The sequence below is a fragment of the Scyliorhinus torazame genome, chromosome 2, assembly GCF_047496885.1.
Source record: "Scyliorhinus torazame isolate Kashiwa2021f chromosome 2, sScyTor2.1, whole genome shotgun sequence".
Taxonomy (NCBI): Eukaryota; Metazoa; Chordata; class Chondrichthyes; order Carcharhiniformes; family Scyliorhinidae; genus Scyliorhinus; species Scyliorhinus torazame.
In genome coordinates this window covers 19,867,196-19,888,991 of record NC_092708.1, presented here as the reverse complement: position 1 = coordinate 19,888,991, position 21,796 = coordinate 19,867,196, and the positions used below count along the sequence as shown (strand labels likewise).

Below are 21,796 nucleotides of genomic sequence, written 5' to 3'. Positions count from 1 at the left end.
GGAGAAGGATCCTGCCGCTGAACTTGTCTTTTTTCATTGCTGGTAACGTTCGACATGTTTGTACTTCTGAGCTTCAGCGTTTGCAGATAACTCTCTTTCTTCTAATTACACAAAATTCCAGTTCATTGGTTGTGCAAAGTACTTGCAACAACTACTTTAAAACGAATTCAAAGCAACAATCGATCATCCCTTACTTCTCATTATGGATTGTATCAGTGGAATATGTGAGATATATGCAGCTATAACGATTACAATAAAACCTTGTCTATTTTCAGCAGTTGTTGTATCCATTTTATTGTCCCAAACAGGAAGAGGCCATTCAGCCTCCTGGGTTAGTTCTGTCATTCGGTCAGATCATGGCAGATCTTCATCTTAATTCCATTTGCTGGCCTTTGTTTCTATTCGCCCCAAGTACCCCGCCCTACACAACAAAAATCGATCAGTTTGGACATTTTCATTGACCCCCAGCTCCAATGGCATTTTGGGGGAGGGAGTTCGAGGTTTAAACGACTCATTCTGTGAGGAAGTGCTTCCTGACATCATTCCTGAATGGCCTGGTTGCAGTATCAAAGTTAATCCCTAACACCCCCCCCCCTTCCCCCCTCCCCGCCACGCCCCCGCCCTGGCCTCCCCTCCATCAACCAGGGGAAATAGTTTCACTCAAACCATATCAACTCCTTTAATCATCTTAAGTATCTCAATTAGGTCACGTCTTAATCGCCACTACGCAAGGGACTACAGGCCAGGTCTATGCAACCTTTCCACATAATTTAACCCTTTTATCCCCAGTATCATCCTGAAGGATCTGCACGGCACCAGCTCTTCACCCGCCCCGCAATGTAATCCTTCCAGAATTACAGAATTGAATGCAGGGCTCCAGTTATAACCCAGCCCCCTGATAATTAAGGTCAACATTCTATTAATTTTTTTTTTAAATGTACCTGCCCTTTAGCTTTAAATTTTTTTTTTACTTAATCTGACTGATCATTCACAGCTCCGAGCATCTGGCCATTTAGAAGATATTCCGATTATCATTCCTTAAACCCAAATTGGAGGTTACTTTACACCTTTTAGGATTCTGTGTATTCCTTGCATTGCTGATTTATTGAGACAGACCCAGGCCCTCACACCTAATTCAATCCCTCACATTAGATTCAGACCCTGATGTGAAATGCAAGCCATGCTGCCAGACGTAGCGCCTCACGCCAGGATCAGGCCCAGACCCCGTGCTCAGGCCCTAAACCCAGACCCTGCTTCTCCAGGCCCCCGAGGAGCACTGGAAATGGAACCTGCGTAGCCAGCGGTTTCTGTCTCCCTTTTCTGTCATCGATTAAACGATGCCTCTCCTTGTTTGTCATTCTGAAATCCATTACCCTCAAACTGCACTGAACTGAATTCTATTTGCCATTTCTCTGCCCACCTGACCCATCCACTAATAATTTCCTGCTGTCTGCAGCTTTCGTGCTCACTGTCAATCATCCGGGTAGTTGAATTATCTGCAAACCTCTTAATCATGCTGCGGACATTGAAATCCGTATATTCATTATTTTTAAAATAAATTTAGAGTACACAAATTCTTTTTTTTCCCCAATCAAAGGGCAATTTAGCGTGGCCAATCTACCTACCCTGCACATCTTTGGGTTGTGGGGATGAGACCCACACAGGCACGGGGAGAATGTGCAAACTCCACATGGACAGTGACCCGGGGCCAGGATTGAACCGGGGGTCCTCAGTGCCGTGAGGCAGCAGTGCAATGCCAGGGACCCGGGTTCATTTCCCAGCTTGGGTCACTGTCTGTGCGGAGTCTGCACGTTCTCCCCGTGTCTGCGTGGGTTTCCTCCGGGTGCTCCGGTTTCCTCCCACAAGTCCCGAAAGACGTGCTGTTAGGTGAATTGGACATTCTGAATTCTCCCTCAGTGTACCCGAACACGCGCTGGAGTGTGGCGATTAGATGATTTTCCCAGTAACTTCATTGCACTGTTGATGCAAGTCTACTTGTGACACTGATAAAGATTATTATTATTTTTTAAAAAAAAATATATATATTTATTCAAGTCTTTCAACAGATTTTCAACAAACCCCCCCCCCCCAACAAAAAGAAAGCAACAAGAACACAAAAAGTAGAAAATATACATTGGATTTCCCCCATATACAGTAACCCCCCCATATAACAATAAAAAGCACAAATAAGAGGGGAAAAAACACCTTCACTCAAACGCCACCCCAAGAGAACCCCCCCACCTCCCGGGCTGCTGCTGCTACTGACCTCCTCCTAACTCTCCGCGAGATAGTCTAGGAACGGTGGCCACCGCCTGAGGAACCCTTGCACAGACCCTCGCAAGGCAAAATTTATCCTCTCCAGCTTGATGAACCCTGCCATGTCATTTATCCAGGCTTCCACTCTGGGGGGCTTCGCGTCCTTCCATAATAGCAAAATCCTCCGCCGGGCTACCAGGGACGCAAAGGCCAGAATACCGACCTCTTTCGCCTCCTGCACTCCCGGCTCGTCTGATACCCCAAATAATGCCAATCCCCAGCTCGGCTTAACCCGGGTGTTCACCACCTTGAACATAGTCCTCGCAAAACCCCTCCAAAACCCATCCAGCGCCGGGCACGACCAGAACATATGGACGTGGTTTACCGGGCTTCCCGAGCACCTCCCACATCTGTCCTCCACTCCAAAGAACCTACTCAACCTCGCCCCTGTCATATGCGCTCTGTGAGTAACCTTGAACTGTATTAGGTTGAGCCTGGCGCAAGAGGAGGAAGAGTTAACCCTACTCAGGGCATTAGCCCACAGACCCTCATCTATCTCCTCCCCAAGCTCCTCCTCCCACTTACCCTTTAACTCCTCCACCGAGGCCTCCTCCTCTTCCTGCAGCTCCTGATAAATCGGCGAAACCCTGCCTTCTCCAATCATACACCCAAAATCACCCTGCCCTGAATCCCACGTGCCGGAAGCAGCAGGAATTCCCTCACCTGCCGCCTCACAAACGCCCTCACTTGCATGTACCTGAATGCATTTCCCGGGGGTAGCCCAAACCTCTCCTCCAACGCCCCTAGGCTCGCAAACGTCCCATCGATGAACAGGTCCCCCAATCTTTTAATCCCTGCCCGATGCCAGCTCCGAAACCCCCCATCCATCCTTCCCGGGACGAACCGATGATTCTCCCGAATCGGGGACCAAACCGAGGCTCCCACCTCGCCCCTGTGTCGCCTCCACTGCCCCCAGATCTTCAGCGTCGCCGCCACCACCGGACTCGTGGTGTACCTTGTCGGCGAGAGCGGCAGCGGTGCCGTCACCAGCGCCCTCAGGCTCGTGCCCATACAGGATGCCATCTCTAACATCTTCCACGCCGCCCCCCTCTCCCTCCATTACCCACTTACGGATCATCGCCACATTGGCTGCCCAATAATAGCCACACAGATTCGGCAGCGCCAGCCCCCCCCTGACCCTGCTACGCTCCAGAAACACCCTCTTCATCCTCGGGCTCTTATTCGCCCACACAAATCCCACGATGCTCCTGCTTACCCGTTTGAAAAAGGCCTTGGGGATCAAAATGGGAAGGCACTGGAACACAAAGAGAAACCTCGGGAGGACCGTCATTTTGACCGACTGCACCCTACCCGCTAGTAAGAGTGGCAGCATATCCCATCTTTTAAAATCCTTCTCCATCTGCTCCACTAACCGCGTCAAATTGAGCTTGTGCAGGGCCCCCCAACTCCTAGCTACTTGGATCCCCAGGTACCGGAAGTTCCTTTCCGCCCTCTTCAGCGGTAATTCGTCTATCCCCCTTTCCTGGTCCCCTGAATGCACCACAAAGAGCTCACTCTTCCCTACATTGAGTTTATATCCCAAAAAGTCCCCAAACTCCCTCAGGATCCTCCGCCATCCCCTCCGCTGGATCCGCAACATACACCAACAGGTCATCGGCATACAATGACACCCGGTGTTCCTCCCCCACACCGGACCAATCCCCTCCATTTCCTAGATTCCCTCAGTGCCATGGCCAGCGGCTCAATTGCCAGCGCAAACAACAAGGGGGATAAGGGACACCCCTGCCTCGTCGACCGGTACAGCCGAAAGTACTCCGACCTCCGCCGGTTTGTAGCCACACTCGCCACCGGAGCTTTATATAACAGTCTGGCCCAACTGATGAACCCCTCCCCGAACCCAAACCTCCGCAACACTTCCCAAAGATACTCCCACTCCACCCGATCAAAGGCCTTCTCCGCGTCCATAGCTGCCACTACCTCCGCTTGGCCCTCCACCGAGGGCATCATAATCACATTGCGGAGCCTCCTCACATTTGTATTTAGCTGCCTACCCTTCACGAATCCCGTCTGGTCCTCATGATTCACCCCCGGGACACAGTCCTCAATTCTCGTAGCCAGCACCTTCGCCAGCAACTTAGTGTCAACATTGAGGAGCGAGATCGGTCTATACGACCCACATTGCAATGGATCCTTGTCCCGCTTCAAGATCAAAGAAATCAGCGCCCTGGACATTGTCGGGGGCAAGGTCCCCTCCTCCCTCGCCTTATTAAAAGTCCTCACTAGCAACGGGCCCAGCAGGTCCACGTATTTCCTATAAAATTCAACCGGGAACCCATCCAGCCCTGGGGCCTTCCCCGCCTGCATGTTCCCCAATCCTTTAACCAGCTCCTCCAGCCCATTCGGCGCCCCCAAACCAGCCACCTGCTCCTCCTCCACCCTCGGGAACCTCAGTTGATCTAGGAATCGTCGCATCTCCTCCTCCCCCGCTGGGGGCTCAGACCTGTACAGATCCCCATAGAAGTCCCTAAGTACCTTGTTTATTCTCACCGCACTCCGCACCGTATTCCCTCCTCTATCCCTAACTCCACCAATCGCCCTCGCTGCCTCCCTCTTACGAAGCTGGTGTGCCAGCATCCGACTCGCCTTCTCCCCATACTCATAAACCGCCCCTTGCGCTTTCCTCCACTGTGCCTCTGCTTTCCCCTAGTCATCAGGTCGAATTCCGTCTGGAGGTTCCGTCGCTCCCTAAGTAGCCCCTCCTCGGGGGCCTCTGCATATCTCCTGTCCACCTTCAAAATCTCCCCCACCAACCTCTCCCTCCTCTCTCTCTTCTCCCTGTGGGCCCTAATGGAGATTAGCTCTCCCCTGACCCCTGCCTTCAACGCCTCCCAGACTACCCCCACCTGCACCTCCCCGTTGTCATTGGCCTCCAAGTATCTTTCAATACACCCCCGCACCCCCCTCATCCGCCACAGTCCCACATCCAGGCGCCACAGCGGGCGCTGGTCCCTCTCCTCCCGCCAACTCCAGCTCCACCCAATGCGGGGTGTGGTCCGAGATGGCTATGGCCGAGTATTCCGTTCCCTCCACTTTCAGGATTAGCGCCCTACTCAAAATGAAAAAAATCTATCCGGGAGTAGGCTCTATGAAGATTATTATTATTAACCACTGCACCACCGTGCTGGCCAAAATCATTGGTATACACCAAGAAATGCAAGGGACCCGAGTACCGAGCCCTGTGGGACCCCACTGGAAATAACATTCCTGTGACAAAAATACCCACCGCCAATTACCCTTTGCTGAACCAATTTTGTATCCAACTTTCCAATTCCCCTTGAATGCCCATGAGCTTTTATTTTTCTGAGAGTATCAAGATTCTTGATTGGTGAGGGAGTTGGAGGGTATGGGAGGCGGGGGGGGGGGGGGGGAGAGATGATAGATAGGAAAGTGAGGTTGACTATAATCATATTCGCCATGACCTTATTGAATGGCACAGCAGGTTCAAGCCTGCTCTTAACCTCTATGCAAACCCATGGACCCTGAACCTTGTAACTCAGAGGCAAGAGAGCTACCCACTGCACCCGCGCCTGGCACCAAAATGCTGGCTCTGTCTGACCTTTCTACCATGCTGCTTGATCTGTTGAGTACGTGCAGATCTCTGGCTGGTAAGTTCCTTAGAGCGGAAAACTCAGGCAGATTGCCACTCTGGATGGATCTACCCACACTGGGATTCCAAAGCCCTTATCTCGCACATCCTTTCTCACTCAGACTCGGCGAGACAGGAGCAGTGGAACGTGGCCTCGGCTACATCGGTGAAGAATAACTGGGGCACAGAGGAGTAAGAAACAGCCCCTTTTCACAGCACTGGGGACTCAGGCTGGGAGAGGAATGTACCATAGAGGAGGGGTGGGTTGACCGTTCCGGAGGGAGGGGATGGATTGGACTGGTCTTGTGGATGACCAATGGGTTGGATTGGACCCCCCCGGAGAAGGGGCGGTCTGACCAGGGAAATTGCCGGGCGAACCCTTATGTGGAAACTTCCTCGAGGGATTCCCCAGCGTATTACTGGGGTGCCTCCTAAGGGGAACCAGGAAGTTCCGGGTCTGTTTCTACTACAGCTCTCCAGCATTGCCAGCTTTCCAGAGAGCAGCACAGTGGTCAACACTGCTGCCTCACAGCGGCAGGGTCCCAGGTTCGATTCCAGCCCCGGGTGACTGTCTGCACGGAGTCTGCACGTTCTCCCCGTGTCTGCGTGGGTTTCCTCCGGGTGCTCCGGTTTCCTCCCACTGGCCAAACCTAGTTATATTGGCCGTGCCGAATTGCCCCCTTTTTTTTGTTGTGCAGGGTGGGCCTGGGCACAGGCTGCCCTTTCCAGAGGGCTGGTGCAGGCTGGATGGGCTGAATGGACTTGTGGCCCGATGACGCGACACGCTCCCGATCACGCGATGACGTACTGGCCCCGCCTCCGCGCAGGCGCACTGACAGGAGCTGAGTCCTGTTGTTCATTCCCGAGCAAAGCGCGCCAGCCGAAGACGAGAGAATGGTATGTGTGGTATCCCCCCCTTCTCCCCATCCCTCAGCGGCTCCTTTCAAACCGCCTCGGTGCTCCTCAAATCAAGTTTCCTGACAGCAGCTTGGTTTTTTTCTTTCATACCCTGACTAACGGCTCCCCGCTTTTTATTTTTTATCACCTTACCCGGGTGCAAAATATCCCGGCCTGGGCGGGGGAAGCCCGCAATCGGATGGATGTCGATGAAATCACGACCTGGTTTGTAATGAAAGGCCATTATTTTCGAGCGGTATGATTTATTCGCCCCCACCAACCCCCCCACCCCCCACCAAAATGGCGGAGTTCGCCCATGAGGAGGGCGCCGGTACGCATGCGCGAATGCCGACTGCTGGGGCGGGGTTCGTTCGCCATCGCGCATGCGCTGGGTCCGAGCCCCCCTCCCCTCCCGAATGGTGGAGTTGCCGCATTGCCGCCTCTTGGTTGGGGGGTGGGGCATGTGCCTGCAGATCCTGGGGAAAGGGGGGGCTCCTCCTCCTTCTCTCCCCCCCCCCCCCCCCCCCCGGAAGATCTAGACTTGGGAGGAGGCCATTTGGCCCTCCAAGCCATTCTGTCAGATCATGGCCGACTCTTCTTGGCAAAGCTTCGACAATGAGTCACCCAGACTCGAAACGTCAGCTCCCGCCCCTCTCTCCCCACAGATGCTGTTGCAGAATTTACAGTGGAGAGGGAGGCTGAATGAAATGAAAATCGCTTATTGTCACAAGTAGGCTTCAATGAAGTTACTGTGAAAAGCCCCTAGTAGCCACGTTCCGGCGCCTGTTCGTGGAGGCTGGGACGGGGATTGAACCGTGCTGCTGGCTTGCTTGGTCTGCTTTAAAAGCCAGTGATTTAGCCCAGTGTGCTAAACCAGCCCCTGTTTGGCCCATTGAGGGCTATGCCGGCCCTCTAAAGAGCACCCTGCTTAGCCCACGCCCCCACCTGTAGCCCGGTAACCCCACCTAATCATTGGACACTTGAGGGGCAATTTAGCATAGACAATCCGCCTAACCTTCACATCTTTGGACTTGTGGGAGGGAACCAGAGCACCCAGAGGAAACCCACGCAGACACGGGGAGAAAGTGCAAACTCCACAGTCACCCGAGGCTGGAATTGAACCCGGGTTCCTGGAGCTGTGAGGCAGCAGTGCTAACCGCTGTGCCGCACTGTCAGGCCGGCTCAGTCCAGTAATTTGCTTTTAATTTCATGGCTGTGGTCTCAATTTCCTTCCTGCCCCACCTAGACCTTCATTCATCTATCAAATATTGATCCAAACTGCCCTGAATAGGTTCAATGACCCAGCCTCCGCTACTCTTCCGATGAGGCACTTTACAGCCTTCTGAATTGAACAACTTCAAACCATGATTTCTGTTAATTTGCCATGTGTTAGTTTAATTCTGGCACTTACACGCTAATATTTTATTGTCTCTGCTGCACCTTCACCATTCTTTTCTCTGCCCTGTACCCTGTCGCAGACCTTTCCTTTTGCCCCTCCTGTCTTTCGATGGTATAAAGCCACGTTTTGACTTAAAACATTAACTCTGTTTCTCTCTCCACAGATGCTGTTAGGCCTCCTGAGTATTTCCAGAATTTTCTTTTTTTATTTCAGATTTCCAGTATCTGCAATATTTAGTTTTTATTTTAATTCTCCAATTTAGCTTGATACCCCAACCCCTCCTTCCAATAACCTTGCAAATAGTTCTTGTTCAGATACTTTGCTGCCTTTAGGATTTCCATTGGAATCTGCCTCCAACACCCTCTCGGGTTGTGTACCACAAATCTTAATCCTCTTGAGGACATTTCTCATTTCCTGTAGTTCTTTGGCCAATTATTTTTAATCTGTGGACACTAACCTGCTTGCCTGTGAAAATAACTTCTCTCTATATACACTCTTGTCAATTTCCCTCTTAATTTTTAATACCTTTATTATGTTTCCACGGAAAATAATTGCAGCCTCTCCAATCTTTCCACATAACTTATCCATGCAAGGGTACCATAATGGATGATGAAGGTTGGTGGCTGTGTCAGAGAAGCAGTTGCCATTTGGGGTAAGGCAGTCGTAGGGTTGGATTAGGTTAGTGAGGCCGCAGAGGGATTTAAACACGGCAATTAAGCATGAAAGGTTAGCGGTCCATGAGACTTGTGTGCACAGGCTGATGGGCAAGTTACATTGCAGGTTAAATACTAATTCAGCTCTATTGAGACTAGACAGTTTTAGCTGGATAAATGAAGACCCTTCATTCCATGTGATTGGTAAGTGGGAAATGTAAATTGCAATGCAACTCTTAATTGATGACATAGGCGGTAACTTAGTGGCAATCAGCGGCAGAGGAGGATTACCACGCCACAACCCCTGTCTCTCCTGACCTTCCTGACTAGGGCCAGGTGAGCCTCCAGAAGTGAAGCGTGTCTCCAGCAGTAAAGTGTAAAAGGGCGAGCAAAACTGGACACCTTTTTATGGCACTAGCTTTGTTCTACTTTTTTTTTTAAAAAGGTCATATTTTGCTGTCACCTGCAGATGCTCGGTGTCCTTTTTACTTTGCTCTGTCATGATCATTGTTACCTAGTATTTGTCTTAATTTGATCTGGCAGCTGTCTCTTAATCTGGCATAAGTCATTACATTTTTAAGAAGCATGTTGAAGCTTTTTTGTGTGTTCAGAAAATAACCTTCAGAAAATAAGTGATTATTAATATATTGGAGTGAGGAAGGTGTGTTGAGTTGTTGCAACATGGACCACTGACTGACACAAGGCAGAGCTGAGAAATCACCGGAAGGAAGCCGGTGTTGAAATATGGTAGGGTAAGAACCATAGAATTCCTGCAGTGCAGAAGGAGGCCATCAAGTCACCATCGACCCTCTGAAAGAGCACCCTGCCCTATTTCCATAACCCCACCTAACCTGCACATCCTTGGACACTAAGGGGCAATTTATTATGGCCAGTGCACCTAACCTGCACATCTTCAGACTGGGAGGAAACCCACACGGACACTGGGAGAACGTGCAAGTTCCATGCATGGTCACCCAACGTCGGAATTGAACCCGGGTGTCTGATGCTGTGAGGCAGAAGGGCTGACTACTGTGCTGCCCCAAATCTAAATTCTTGAGCTGCCATGGTGGGATTTGAACCCATGTCCCTTAGCCTGGTCCATTGCATTTGGAGTCCAGCAACATTACCACTGTGCCACCATCTCCCCTTCCATAGATAAGAGTTCTATAGATTGGATGGAGAGGTTAGAGAGGAAGTGGATAGGACAAATAATTCGATCTGGGAACAGCCTGGCTTCTACAGGAGATACAGAAGTCTGAGAACATGCACAAACAGAATCAAAAACAGCTTCTTCCCTGCTGTTGCCAGACTCCTAAATGACCCTCTTATGGACTGACCTCATTAACACTACACCCTGTATGCTTCATCCGATGCCGGTGCTTATGTAGTTACATTTTATACCTTGTGTTGCCCTATTATGTATCTTTTATTCCCTTTTCTTCCTATGTACTTAATGATCTGTTGAGCTGCTCACAGAAAAATACTTTTTACTGGACCTCGGTACATGTGAAAATAAACAAATCCAATCCAATCCCCCGAGTTGGGGGGGCACGGTAGCACAGTTGCTTCACAGCTCCAGGGTCCCAGGTTTGATTCCTGGCTTGGGTCACTGTCTGTGGACTTTGCACTTTCTACCCATGTCTGCGTGGCTTTCCTCCCACACTCCAAAAATGTGCAGGTTAGGTGAATTGGCCATGCTAAATTGCCCTTGGTGTCCAAAACAGGTTGGATGGGGTTACTGGGTTACGTGGATAGAGTGGGGTGTGGGCTTAGGTAGGGTGCTCTTTCCAAGGGCTGGTGCAGACTCGATGGGCCAAGTGGCCTCCTGTACATTTATGAAAAATCGATGTAAATTCTATGAAAAATTCTCCCAGCATAAAAATTCAACATCGAGACAAGCCCGTTGGTTCAAATGTGTCGTTATTATGCTTGTGGTTCAGTGCTAAAATCAACTGAAAATTAATACAAACTATCATATGAACAGCCTCTGATTAAGATTCTACAGTGGTGCAGCCCTTTAGAAGACTGTTCCAAAGATTCATCACCCTCAAAATAAAACATTTCTTCTCAGCTCCTTTTTAACTGGGTTCCGTCTTATTTTTCTTAAACCCCGCACCCCCCGTTCTTGTCTCCCGCAAGGGGAAACGTTGACTAATTGCTCACTCCGTATGCTCCCAGCCAGGGAAGAGATTGTATCGACAGCATTTGAAAGAGCACAGATTGGGATTCGTTCTCTCCAAAGCCTCTCAATAAATCATTTTGATGTTCCCTATATATTGGGGGCCTTTATTATGGTGTTTTATTCTGGTTGCATGCATGCAGTCTTCTGGAGCCGTGCTCTAATTACTGATCCAGTTGCTAGTGCAGGGTTCTCCTGGGGAGGTCTGATTTAATGCGCCTGGCCACACCCTCTTGTTCTGCTCCCGCTGACTGTCTTAAACTAATTCTTCGGCTCATTGTTCTGTATCAGTGCACTTTCAAGAGCACAAATTTGAAGATTGGGTGACAGGATATTGCAATTGTGAACAGTGAGATTTAATTGCTTAATATAATGTTAAAAATATTTTACAGCTATGTGAGGCCTTTTGTTTTGAAAGCAGAAATTATATCCAGTTTCTGCAAAATACAAACTATCGTGTTTGATTATCTGCTAAATTTAAAGAGGGACATTTTTCATCTTTCAACTAAATTCGAAAGAAAACGGTTGAACATGACGCTCTCATGGGTCAGGATCTGATTGGGGAACATGTGGAAATAGTTTGCTGAATGTGTAATCTGTTTGGAATTTGGCAACTCTGCTTATGTTTGTCGTCAGTGAAACCTCTGCATATGCAATCAGCAAATTCCACATTTTAAACCATGCCAAATGTTTCTAATTATGTTCTGATTGTTCCTGTCCAAATGGCCACTATCTATTGTGTACAATGGTGAGCTATATTAGGACAATTTATTTGCCCAATCTATTTCCATGTAACAGGATTCAGTATTTTGCTGCTTTTAGTGCTTATAAAAAAAGTACCCAATTAAATTTTTTTCTAATTAAGGGGCAATTGAAATGAAATGAAAATCGCTTATTTTCACAAGTAGGCTTCAGTGAAGTTACTGTGCAAAGCCCGTGTCGCCACATTCCGGCGCCTGTTCGGGGAGGCTGGTACGGGAATTGAACCGTGCTGCTGGCCTGCCTTGGTCTGCTTTCAAAGCCAGCTCTTTAACCCTGTGCTAAACCAGCCTCTGGTTTTAGCATGGTATCCTACCCTCCCTCTTTCCTCCCCCTCCCCGTGTGTTGGCACTGAGGGGAGGGTACCCTATTTCTCCAACACAAAATTAGCGTTTGTACCTTTGGCCTTGAATATATTTTTTACTGTTTTAATAAAAAGATATGTCAATCCACCTAACCTGCACATTTTTATGTTGTGGGATCGCTTCGGCCTTTTGGCTCAGATCAAGTGTAGTATCTGCTCTGCCTTTTGGCTCAGGTCTAGTATGTCCCTCTTGTGGGGACCATGAATTGGATTCATTTAGAATTGTTTTTTGGAGCAGGCAAGGAGCTGGATTAGGGGTTCGCCCCTGTCCACACTCTGAGCCCTGGTTTTGTAACTCAGAAAAAGTAGGAGAGAGAAAAAATCTTGGGTTGTGGGGCTGAAACACACTGGGAGATTGTGCTAACTCCACATGGACAGTGAGCCGCTGTGGGGATCGAATATGGGTCCTCAGTGCCGTAGGCAGCAGTACTAACCACCGTGCCGCCCTGCTGCTTTTGGTTCTGTTCTGATCCAGTATACGTAATGGCATGTAACTAAATTCTGTCTTGCAGTGCTTGTAACAAAAGCGTTGTTAGATTTTTGTGCTGTAAGCATATTTTAAAAGAAAATATTTTCAAAATTGATAAGCTTTGCAATTTGTTCCAACTTCATTTATAGCCTTTATTGTAGAAATAAAATCCCAGGTGTTTTGCAGAAATATAAATAAATGGACACCGAGCTAAAAATGATTGTTGGGAGGAGGTTTAAAGCAGAAAGGTAGATTTAGAGAGTTCTGGAGTGTAGTGCTGATACACTTGCCAATGGGGTGAAGGTGCACAAGATTCTGAGGACTGGAGACGGGGAAGAGTGAGGCCATGGAGAGTTTAAACACAAATTAAAGACTTGGCTTGAAAATTATATTGCACTTCTCTCAATTGCCAGGCATCAAGTGTCCAATGAAGTGTGTAGTCACTTAAGCTTCCACATTCAACAATGTTGATTATCATACAATTTACAGTGCAGAATTTGATGATGACCAGATAATCCCTGTTGATTAAAGGATAAATATTGGCCTGGGCAATGGGGACAGCTCTCCTGCTCTAAAGTAGTGTCATGGGACCTTTTACATCTGCCTGAGCAGGCAGATGGGTCTTGGTATGGCGTCACATCTACAAGACCTTTTTCAACTAGTGTAGACTAATAAACACAGGTGATGGATGGGTTCAATTAGATTGCAGTTTTAAGTAATAGGTTTTGTGTACCTCATTATCTGAAGGATATGGAAAAGATGGGGCAGGTTTATTCAGATGTTAGCATTAACTAGGGTTTTAATGGGAGGATAGCTTTGTGAGATGTTGGGGCTTTTTTCATGAGCTGGAAAGGTTATGAGACAATCTTCAAAGTTAAGAGTTCGTATATTGCATCATGCCCAATGAGGGTAACATTTTAAGATCAGCACAGGGCTAAATAGCTGGCTTTTAAGGCAGGCCAGCAGCACGGTTCAATTCCTGTACCAGCCTCTCCGAACAGGCGCCGGAATGTGGAGACTAGGGGCTTTTCACAATTTCATTTGAAGCCTACTTGTGACAAGTGATTTTCATTTCATTTCAAGGTGGGCTACGATGGAGACGTTAACATTTTTTAAGAGTGGTGAAATGTGATTATCTTCATGGGATTTGTGCACCAGCATTTGTTACCCATCCTTAATTGCCCTTGAACTGAGTGGCTTGCGAGGCCATTTCAGAGCGGTGTAGTTAAGTGTGGATTGGCCGTGATAAATTGCCCTTAGTGTCCAAAATTGCCCTTAATGTTGGGTGGGGTTACTGGGTGATGGGGTGGAGGTGTGGACCTTGGGTAGGGTGCTCTTTCCCAGAGCCGGTGCAGACTCGATGGGCCGGGTGGCCTCCTGCACTATAAATTCTAAGATAATCTATGATTAAGCTAGGACAAAGGTTCGGCACAACATCGTGGGCCGAAGGGCCTGTTCTGTGCTGTATTTTTCTATGTTCTATGAACACATTGCTGTGTGTCTGGAGTCACATGTAGGCCAGACCAGGTAAGGTTGGCAGAATTCCTTTCCAAAAAGGGCATTTGTGAACCAGATGGGTTTCTACAACAAAATTATAGTCTCATTGTCACCATTACTGAGACTAGCTTTCAATTCTTGATTTATTAATTGAATTTAAATTCCACCGCTCCTATGGTGTGAACCAGGCTGGTCTTGTTTACTACTACCGTAATATTACCACTACACCATATCTCCCCTTCTCTGAAGCACAGTTCACAAATTATTTCGGGGAATTCGGCATTTGTTTGCAAAAGAGAAATATTAAAAGCTTTGTGAGGTGGCATTAAACTGGGTGGCTTATATGGCAGTGCAGAGTAATATGGAGCAGGATGGCCTCTTTATAGTCTCTTGTCTGCAGTGACATAGCTAAAATGACTGGTATTGGAACAGTGGTGATGTTCCTAATTCAGTGGTTACTGGTTTAGATGGTACAGATGATTCTATTTGCTGAATTGACTCTTTATCAAAGCCCCTGATAATTTTGAACACTTACGAAATCTCCCCTTAACCTTCTCTACTCTTAAGCAACATAATTTCAGCTCTCCACGACTAATCTTTAACCCTGATGTCATTCTGGTAAATCTCTTCATCCCTGACATCCTGAAGTGTGGATAGCAATGGATAATAGGGAAACATTTGACTGGATCATACATCCTAACATGGGGTGGAATGGCCTCGACAGGAATTGTGCACTGATTTTTAACATGTGTAACTCTGTATATGCATACATCTGGTGTAAAGCATAAGCACCTGCAAGAAATACAACTATGGGTAAAGGGTTAATTGGATTAATCGGGTACTCTTTCAGAAAACCAGCAAAGATGTGCTGAATGGCCTGTCCTGTAACCATTCTGTGAAACCCAACCTAATATACCTTTATAAGTGAACATTTACCACCACCATTTTTTTTTTCTTTAATTAAATTTAGAGTACTCAATTATTTTTCCAATTAAGGGGCAATTTAGTATGGCCAGTTCGTCTAACCTGCATATCTTTGTGTTGGGGTGAACCCCACGCAGACACGAGAATGTGCAAACTCCGCATGGACAGTGACCCAGGGCCAGGATTCTAACCCGGTCCTCAGCGCCGTAGGCAGCGGCAGCAGTGCTAACCACTGTGCCACATGCTGCTGCCCCCACCATCATTATTATAGGTGCCATTGATCTGTGTATGGAAATCTTAGCAAGTTTAGATTTGCATTATCTAGTTAAGTTTGTATGTGTATGAATGTCCTGGCTAATATGGAACCAAAAATAATTCATAAGGAGCCAACCTGTTTTTTTTTTTCTGTCATCACTAATGTGTCGTTTTTTTCTAATTTGGTGTGACTTGTGTTTGTGTCCCGCAGCGTGAGTGTATCTCCATCCATGTTGGCCAGGCCGGTGTCCAGATGGGCAATGCCTGCTGGGAGCTGTACTGTTTGGAACATGGCATCCAGCCTGATGGGCAGATGCCCAGTGATAAGACCATTGGAGGTGGTGATGACTCCTTCAACACCTTCTTCAGTGAGACTGGAGCAGGGAAACACGTCCCACGAGCCGTCTTTGTCGATTTGGAGCCGACTGTGATTGGTAAGCCCAGTGCAAAAATGCTTTTGTAACTCCATTTATAGAGCTGTTTTGTATAAATTAGTCATTCAGCAATGTATCCTTTGTCCTGGTGTACGTGGAAGAGGGAAAATAAGCTTGGTACTATTCTGTATTGCAGATGAGATTCGAGGTGGTACCTATCGGCAGCTGTTCCATCCCGAACAGCTCATCACCGGGAAGGAAGATGCTGCCAACAACTACGCTCGTGGGCACTACACCATCGGCAAGGAGCTGATCGACTTGGTCCTTGACAAGCTCCGTAAACTAGTAAGATTCTTATATTGTGATCCATTAACCAAGGGAGAAACAAATCTAATTGAGCAATGCTTTAACAATATGATAAATTGTCAGTGTTTACATTTTCTTGAATCACCACATTACTCACACATGATCTATTTTCATATGTTTTATTTGAGGACGTGATGGTGCATTCGGCTGCAATGGTGGCTTCAGAGATTTCCCTTCACATCTGAAAACGTGTATCAATCCTCACCAGGGAGTGGATAACTAAAAGATCACATCTCCTTGATGCGTGTTAAGAGTCACAAGTGAAATGCCTTCTTATAGTTTCCCAACTAGCTGCTGGCAATCATCAATCCACAGCTCTTAAGGTACCCTGTGTTGGGTGGTTTGAAGGTGTAGATCATTGAATTGGCACCTGGTAATACAAAAGAACGGGTTTGTTTTGAAAAGTCCCAGGTCCCGAACAGGCATTTGCAAAAAAAAATCTACAAATCTATTGGATCAAATAAGGAATATTAACATAGTATTCTAGAACTCAAATTGTCATTTTCTGCTTTGCCTGCTGATCATTCTGTTCATTAATGATAGAGGAAGTTATATCATATAGTATTATACTTGCTGATGGTGACCAGAAGACTACCATGGGATACTGATGGCATTCAACGAGACCGGGACTAATTAAGCAGATGAATGGATCAAATGTTTGAAGTGCAAGTGAAGACATAGTGGAACATGGAGCATAAAGAAACACTGTCAGCTGGATAAGGATTTGCATTGTGGTTATTGCCCATTCACCAAGTACTAGAACATCTAGCAAGATCTGATTTTTTTTTTCTACATTATTGCTGTGTCCATATTTGAAATGTTTGGGGTAATTTTGTTACATTGTACCTTCAAAAGGGCATAAGTGGGTTCAGAGCAGAGTAGCTAGAATGATTCCAGGACTTGGTGCCTCAAAGTTAAAGTAATTGAAGAATGAAATCATCTTTTCATTGGAGAAATTTTAGATTTTCATCCTTCTGGACACTGGCCAAATTCTAACCTATTTGTTTCCGCCCTCCCCCACACCCTTTTCTTCATAGGCTGACCAGTGCACAGGACTCCAGGGTTTCCTCATTTTCCACAGCTTTGGTGGAGGCACCGGCTCCGGTTTCACCTCCCTCCTGATGGAGCGTCTCTCCGTCGACTACGGCAAGAAGTCCAAGCTTGAGTTTTCCATCTACCCAGCTCCCCAGATCTCCACAGCTGTCGTGGAACCCTACAACGCCATCCTGACCACCCACACCACACTGGAACACTCGGACTGTGCCTTCATGGTAGACAATGAAGCCATCTATGATATCTGCCGCAGAAACCTGGACATTGAGCGCCCAACATACACCAATTTGAACCGGCTGATTGGTCAGATTGTGTCCTCCATTACAGTATCCCTTCGTTTTGATGGTGCTTTGAATGTTGATCTGACAGAGTTCCAGACCAATTTAGTTCCCTATCCTCGTATCCACTTCCCTCTGGCTACCTATGCCCCTGTAACCTCCTCTGAGAAAGCTTATCATGAGCAACTATCAGTGTCTGAAATCACCAATTCCTGCTTTGAGCCAGCAAACCAGATGGTCAAGTGTGACCCTCGCCATGGTAAGTACATGGCTTGCTGTCTGCTCTACCGTGGTGATGTGGTGCCAAAGGATGTCAATGCTGCCATTGCCACCATTAAGACCAAACGCAGCATCCAGTTTGTGGACTGGTGTCCAACTGGTTTCAAAGTGGGCATCAACTACCAACCTCCCACTGTGGTGCCTGGAGGTGACCTGGCCAAGGTGCAGCGCGCTGTGTGTATGCTGAGCAACACCACGGCCATCGCTGAAGCCTGGGCTCGCCTCGATCACAAGTTTGACCTGATGTACGCCAAGCGCGCCTTTGTGCATTGGTATGTGGGTGAGGGGATGGAGGAAGGGGAGTTCTCAGAGGCCCGTGAAGACATGGCAGCTTTGGAGAAAGATTACGAAGAGGTTGGTGCAGATAGTGTTGAGGATCAAGGTGAAGAAGAAGAATATTAGGAAAACTGAAGCATTCCTAACATTCCTGATGGTTGGTTGTGATCAATTTGCTGGTCGGGTGCAAGGTGTCCTAAGAGGAAGTCATATGATCTTGTACTTTTTTTTTTCTCCCCAAGTGGAAGTTGTGCTATTCTTGCTCACATTGTATTACTTTTGTAGTATGTTTGCTGAATATTTACTTGTTTGCAATAATAAATAAAATCTAGAACTTGGTGAGCAACTGGTAAAAGCTCATATTTTGGTATAAGGATTTACTAATAGGCATGTTATAAATGTAACTACATTTTGTTGTATAATCCATATACCATTATACTGTTCAAAAAGTGGAACTATGCCATGCGAACAATTTGAACTCTTAGCCCATCATGGGACTTCTGACCTGCCAATGCATGTCTTAAAATGTGAATGTAGAAATTTTCAATCTCATTGCGTTTCTTTATTTTTTACACTGTCAAGCCATCGGCAATGTAGGTAGTATCTGCCTCCTTTTGACTCCATTGTGCATGTGAAACCACCTTTGCATTTGGGTACACTGCAACCCACCCTGCGCAAGACGAGCACATTTGGCCTAACAGTAACCAGCAAACATCAGAATTAATCCAAAATACATTGTTTTGCAACGGTTGAATGGAAGGAATTATGCCTGTATTTAATGATATCCTGCATCACGAGTGAAACAATAAGTAGGTGCACACTAACCAAGCTGTAAGCATTTCAGAAGATTCCAGTTGACCACTCTGATCTAGAGTGCAATGCTATTAAAATGGTACAGTTATGCCAAAATGGCACAGTTTCCAATTTAAAATATCGGGAGAAATAACCAATTATAAGATTTGTAATGTTTAGAACAAAATGTTTAAATAAACTTGTGCTTATATAAAAGTTCATTGTGATTTAGTGTTAACCTCTTGAGCTTCCATTGCGTATGCTCTTAAATACTACCTACAGAATCTGCGTTTATACTGGGCTAAACTGTGGCCTGTAGCTGAAGAAATTGCCTCCAAGTATCTGGGAAGAGAAAAAGGTACACGTCTGAATGAGAAATCTGCAGTAATCACATTTCCACGTATCCTATTGACTTTGCTTATCCATAGCCAAATGACAAACTTTGATTATTACGGCAACATTTGACGACATAAAAGGAAAGGTGTTCAGTAATGGCCCCAAAACAGATCCTTGTGGTACACCACGAGTAACTGGACTCCAGTCTTTTGGCACTATTCCTGTAGACAAAGATGACTTAAAGATCAAAGGCTCAGTAATCTCCTCCCTAGCTTCCCAGAGAATCCTAGGATAAATCCCATCCGGCCCAGGGGACTTATCTATTTTCACACTTTCCAGAATTGCTAACACCTCCTCCTTATGAACCTCAAGCCCTTCTAGTCTAGTAGCCTGAATCTCAGTATTCTCCTCGACAACATCTTTTTCCTGTGTGAATACTGACGAAAAATATTCATTTAGCACCAGTCCTATCTCCTCGGACTCCAAGCACAACTTTCCACTAGTGTCCTTGACTGACCCTACTCTTACCCTAGTCATTCTTTTATTCCTGACATATCTATAAAAAGCTTTAGGGTTATCCTTGGTCCTACCTGCCAAAGATTTTTCATGTCCCCTCCTGGCTCTTCTTAGCTCTCTCTTTAGGTCCTTCCTAGCTAACTTGTAACTCTCGAGCGCCCTAACTGAACCTTCATGTCTCATCTTTACATAACCTCCTTCTTCCTCTTGACAAGTGTTTTGACTGCCTTAGTAAACCACGGTTTCCTTGCTCGACCACTTCCTCCCTGCCTGACAGGTACATACTTATCAAGGACACGCAGTAGCTGTTCCTTGAGCAAGCTCCACATTTCCATTGTGCCCATCGCCTGCAGTTTTCCTCTCCATCCGATGTATCCTAAGTCTTGCCTCATCGCATCATAATTGCCTTTCCCCCAGATATAACTCTTGCCCTGCGGTACATACCTATCCCTTTCCATCACTAAAGTAAACGTAATCGAATTGTGGTCACTATCACCAAAGTGCTCACCTACCTGGTTCATTACCCAGTACCAAATCCAATACGGCCTCGCCCCTCGTTGGCCTATCTACATACTGTGTCAGGAAACCCTCCTGCACACATTGGACAAAAACGGACCCATCTAAAGTACTCGAACTATAGCGTTTCCAGTCAATATTTGGAAAGTTAAAGTCCCCCATAACAACTACCCTGTTGCTTTCGCTCCTATCCTTTCCTCTACATCTCTGGAACTTTTTGGAGGCCTATAGAAAACCCCTAACAGGGTGACCTCTCCTTTCCTGTTTCTAACCTCAGCCCATACTACCTCAGTAGACGAGTCCTCATCAAACGACCTTTCTGCCACCGTAATACTGTCCTTGACTAACAATGCCACCCCTCCCCCTCTTTTACCACCTTCCCTGAGCTTGCTGAAATATCTAAATCCCGGCACCTGCAACAACCATTCCTGTCCCTGCTCTATCCATGTCTCCGAAATGGCCACAACATCGAAGTCCCAGGTACCAACCCATGCCGCAAGTTCACCCACCTTATTCCGGATGCACCTGGCATTGAAGAAGACACACTTTAAACCACCTTCCTGCCTGCTGGTACACTCCTGCAACTTTGAAACCTTACTCATGACCTCACTACTCTCAACCTCCTGTATACTGGAGCTACAATTCAGGTTCCCAAGCCCCTGCTGAACTAGGTTAAGCCCTTCCGAAGAGCATTAGCAAAGTCCCCCCCCCCCCCCACAGGATATTGGTACCCCTCTGGTCCAAGTGTAGACCATCCCGTTTGTAGAGGTCCCACCGACCCCAGAATGAGCACCAATTATCCATAATTCTGAAACCCTCCCTCCTGCACCATCCCTGTAGCCATGTGTTCAACTCCTCTCTTTCCCTATTCCTCATCTTGCTATCACGTGGCATGGGTAACAACCCAGAGATAATAACTCTGTTTGTCCTAGATCTAAGTTTCCACCCTAGCTCCCTGAATCCCTGCCTTACATCCCTATCCTTTTTCTTACCTATGTCGTTGGTACCTATGTGGATCATGACTTGGGGCTGCTCCCCCTCCCCCAAAAGCATCCCGAAAACACGATCCGAGACATCACCGAGACTCGATGGGCCGAATGGCCTCCTTCTGCACTGTAAATTCTATGATACTCACACACCCTGGCACCTGGGAGGCAACACACCAACCGCAAGTCTCTCTCGTTCCCACAGAATCTCCTATCTGAAATGAAAATCGCTTATTGTCACAAGTAGGCTTCAAATGAAGTTACTGTGAAAAGCCCCTAGTCGCCACATTCCGGCGCCTGTTCGGGGAGGCTGGTACGGGAATTGAACCATGCTGCTGGCCTGCCTTGGTCTGCTTTCAAAGCCAGCGATTTAGCCCTGTGCTAAACAGCCCCTATCTATCCCCCTAACTATGGAGTCTCCAATGACTAATGCTCTACTCCTCTCCCCCCTTCCCTTCTGAGCAACAGGGACAGACTCTGTGCCAGAGGCCTGTACTCCAATGGCTTACCCCTGGTAAGCCCCCCCCCCTCCCCCAACAGTATCCAAAGCGGTATACTTGTTACTAAGGGGAACAACCCCAGGGGATCCCTGTACTGACTGCTTCCTCCCAGCCCCTCTCACCGTCACCCATCTATCTTTATTCTTTGGAGTAACTACGTCCCTAAAGCTTCTATCTATGACCACCTCTGCCTCCCGAATGATCC

General features: G+C 47.2%; 1 protein-coding gene and 1 non-coding gene across 2 annotated transcripts; both read left to right on the top strand.

Annotated features, from left to right (window-relative positions):
- Positions 1 to 6,707: 6,707 nt before the first annotated feature.
- On the top strand, positions 6,708 to 18,287 carry LOC140386657 (tubulin alpha-1D chain-like). Its single transcript, XM_072469189.1, has 4 exons — positions 6,708 to 6,820; positions 15,531 to 15,753; positions 15,890 to 16,038; positions 17,097 to 18,287. Exons 1-4 carry the CDS (start codon positions 6,818 to 6,820, stop codon positions 18,069 to 18,071), a joined length of 1,350 nt encoding a protein of 449 aa, XP_072325290.1. The 5' UTR covers positions 6,708 to 6,817; the 3' UTR covers positions 18,072 to 18,287.
- Positions 12,291 to 12,482, top strand: LOC140408091 (U2 spliceosomal RNA). Its single transcript, XR_011940018.1, has one exon. It is a non-coding gene; the product is annotated as a U2 spliceosomal RNA (small nuclear RNA).
- Positions 18,288 to 21,796: the final 3,509 nt, after the last annotated feature.

Bases quoted from the DNA above. Each gene is read 5' to 3' on its own strand.
- LOC140386657 (XM_072469189.1), top strand. The intron at 15,754-15,889 runs GTAAGCCCAGTG...TCTGTATTGCAG, and splicing joins TTTGGAGCCGACTGTGATTG to ATGAGATTCGAGGTGGTACC. The intron at 16,039-17,096 runs GTAAGATTCTTA...TTTTCTTCATAG, and splicing joins TTGACAAGCTCCGTAAACTA to GCTGACCAGTGCACAGGACT.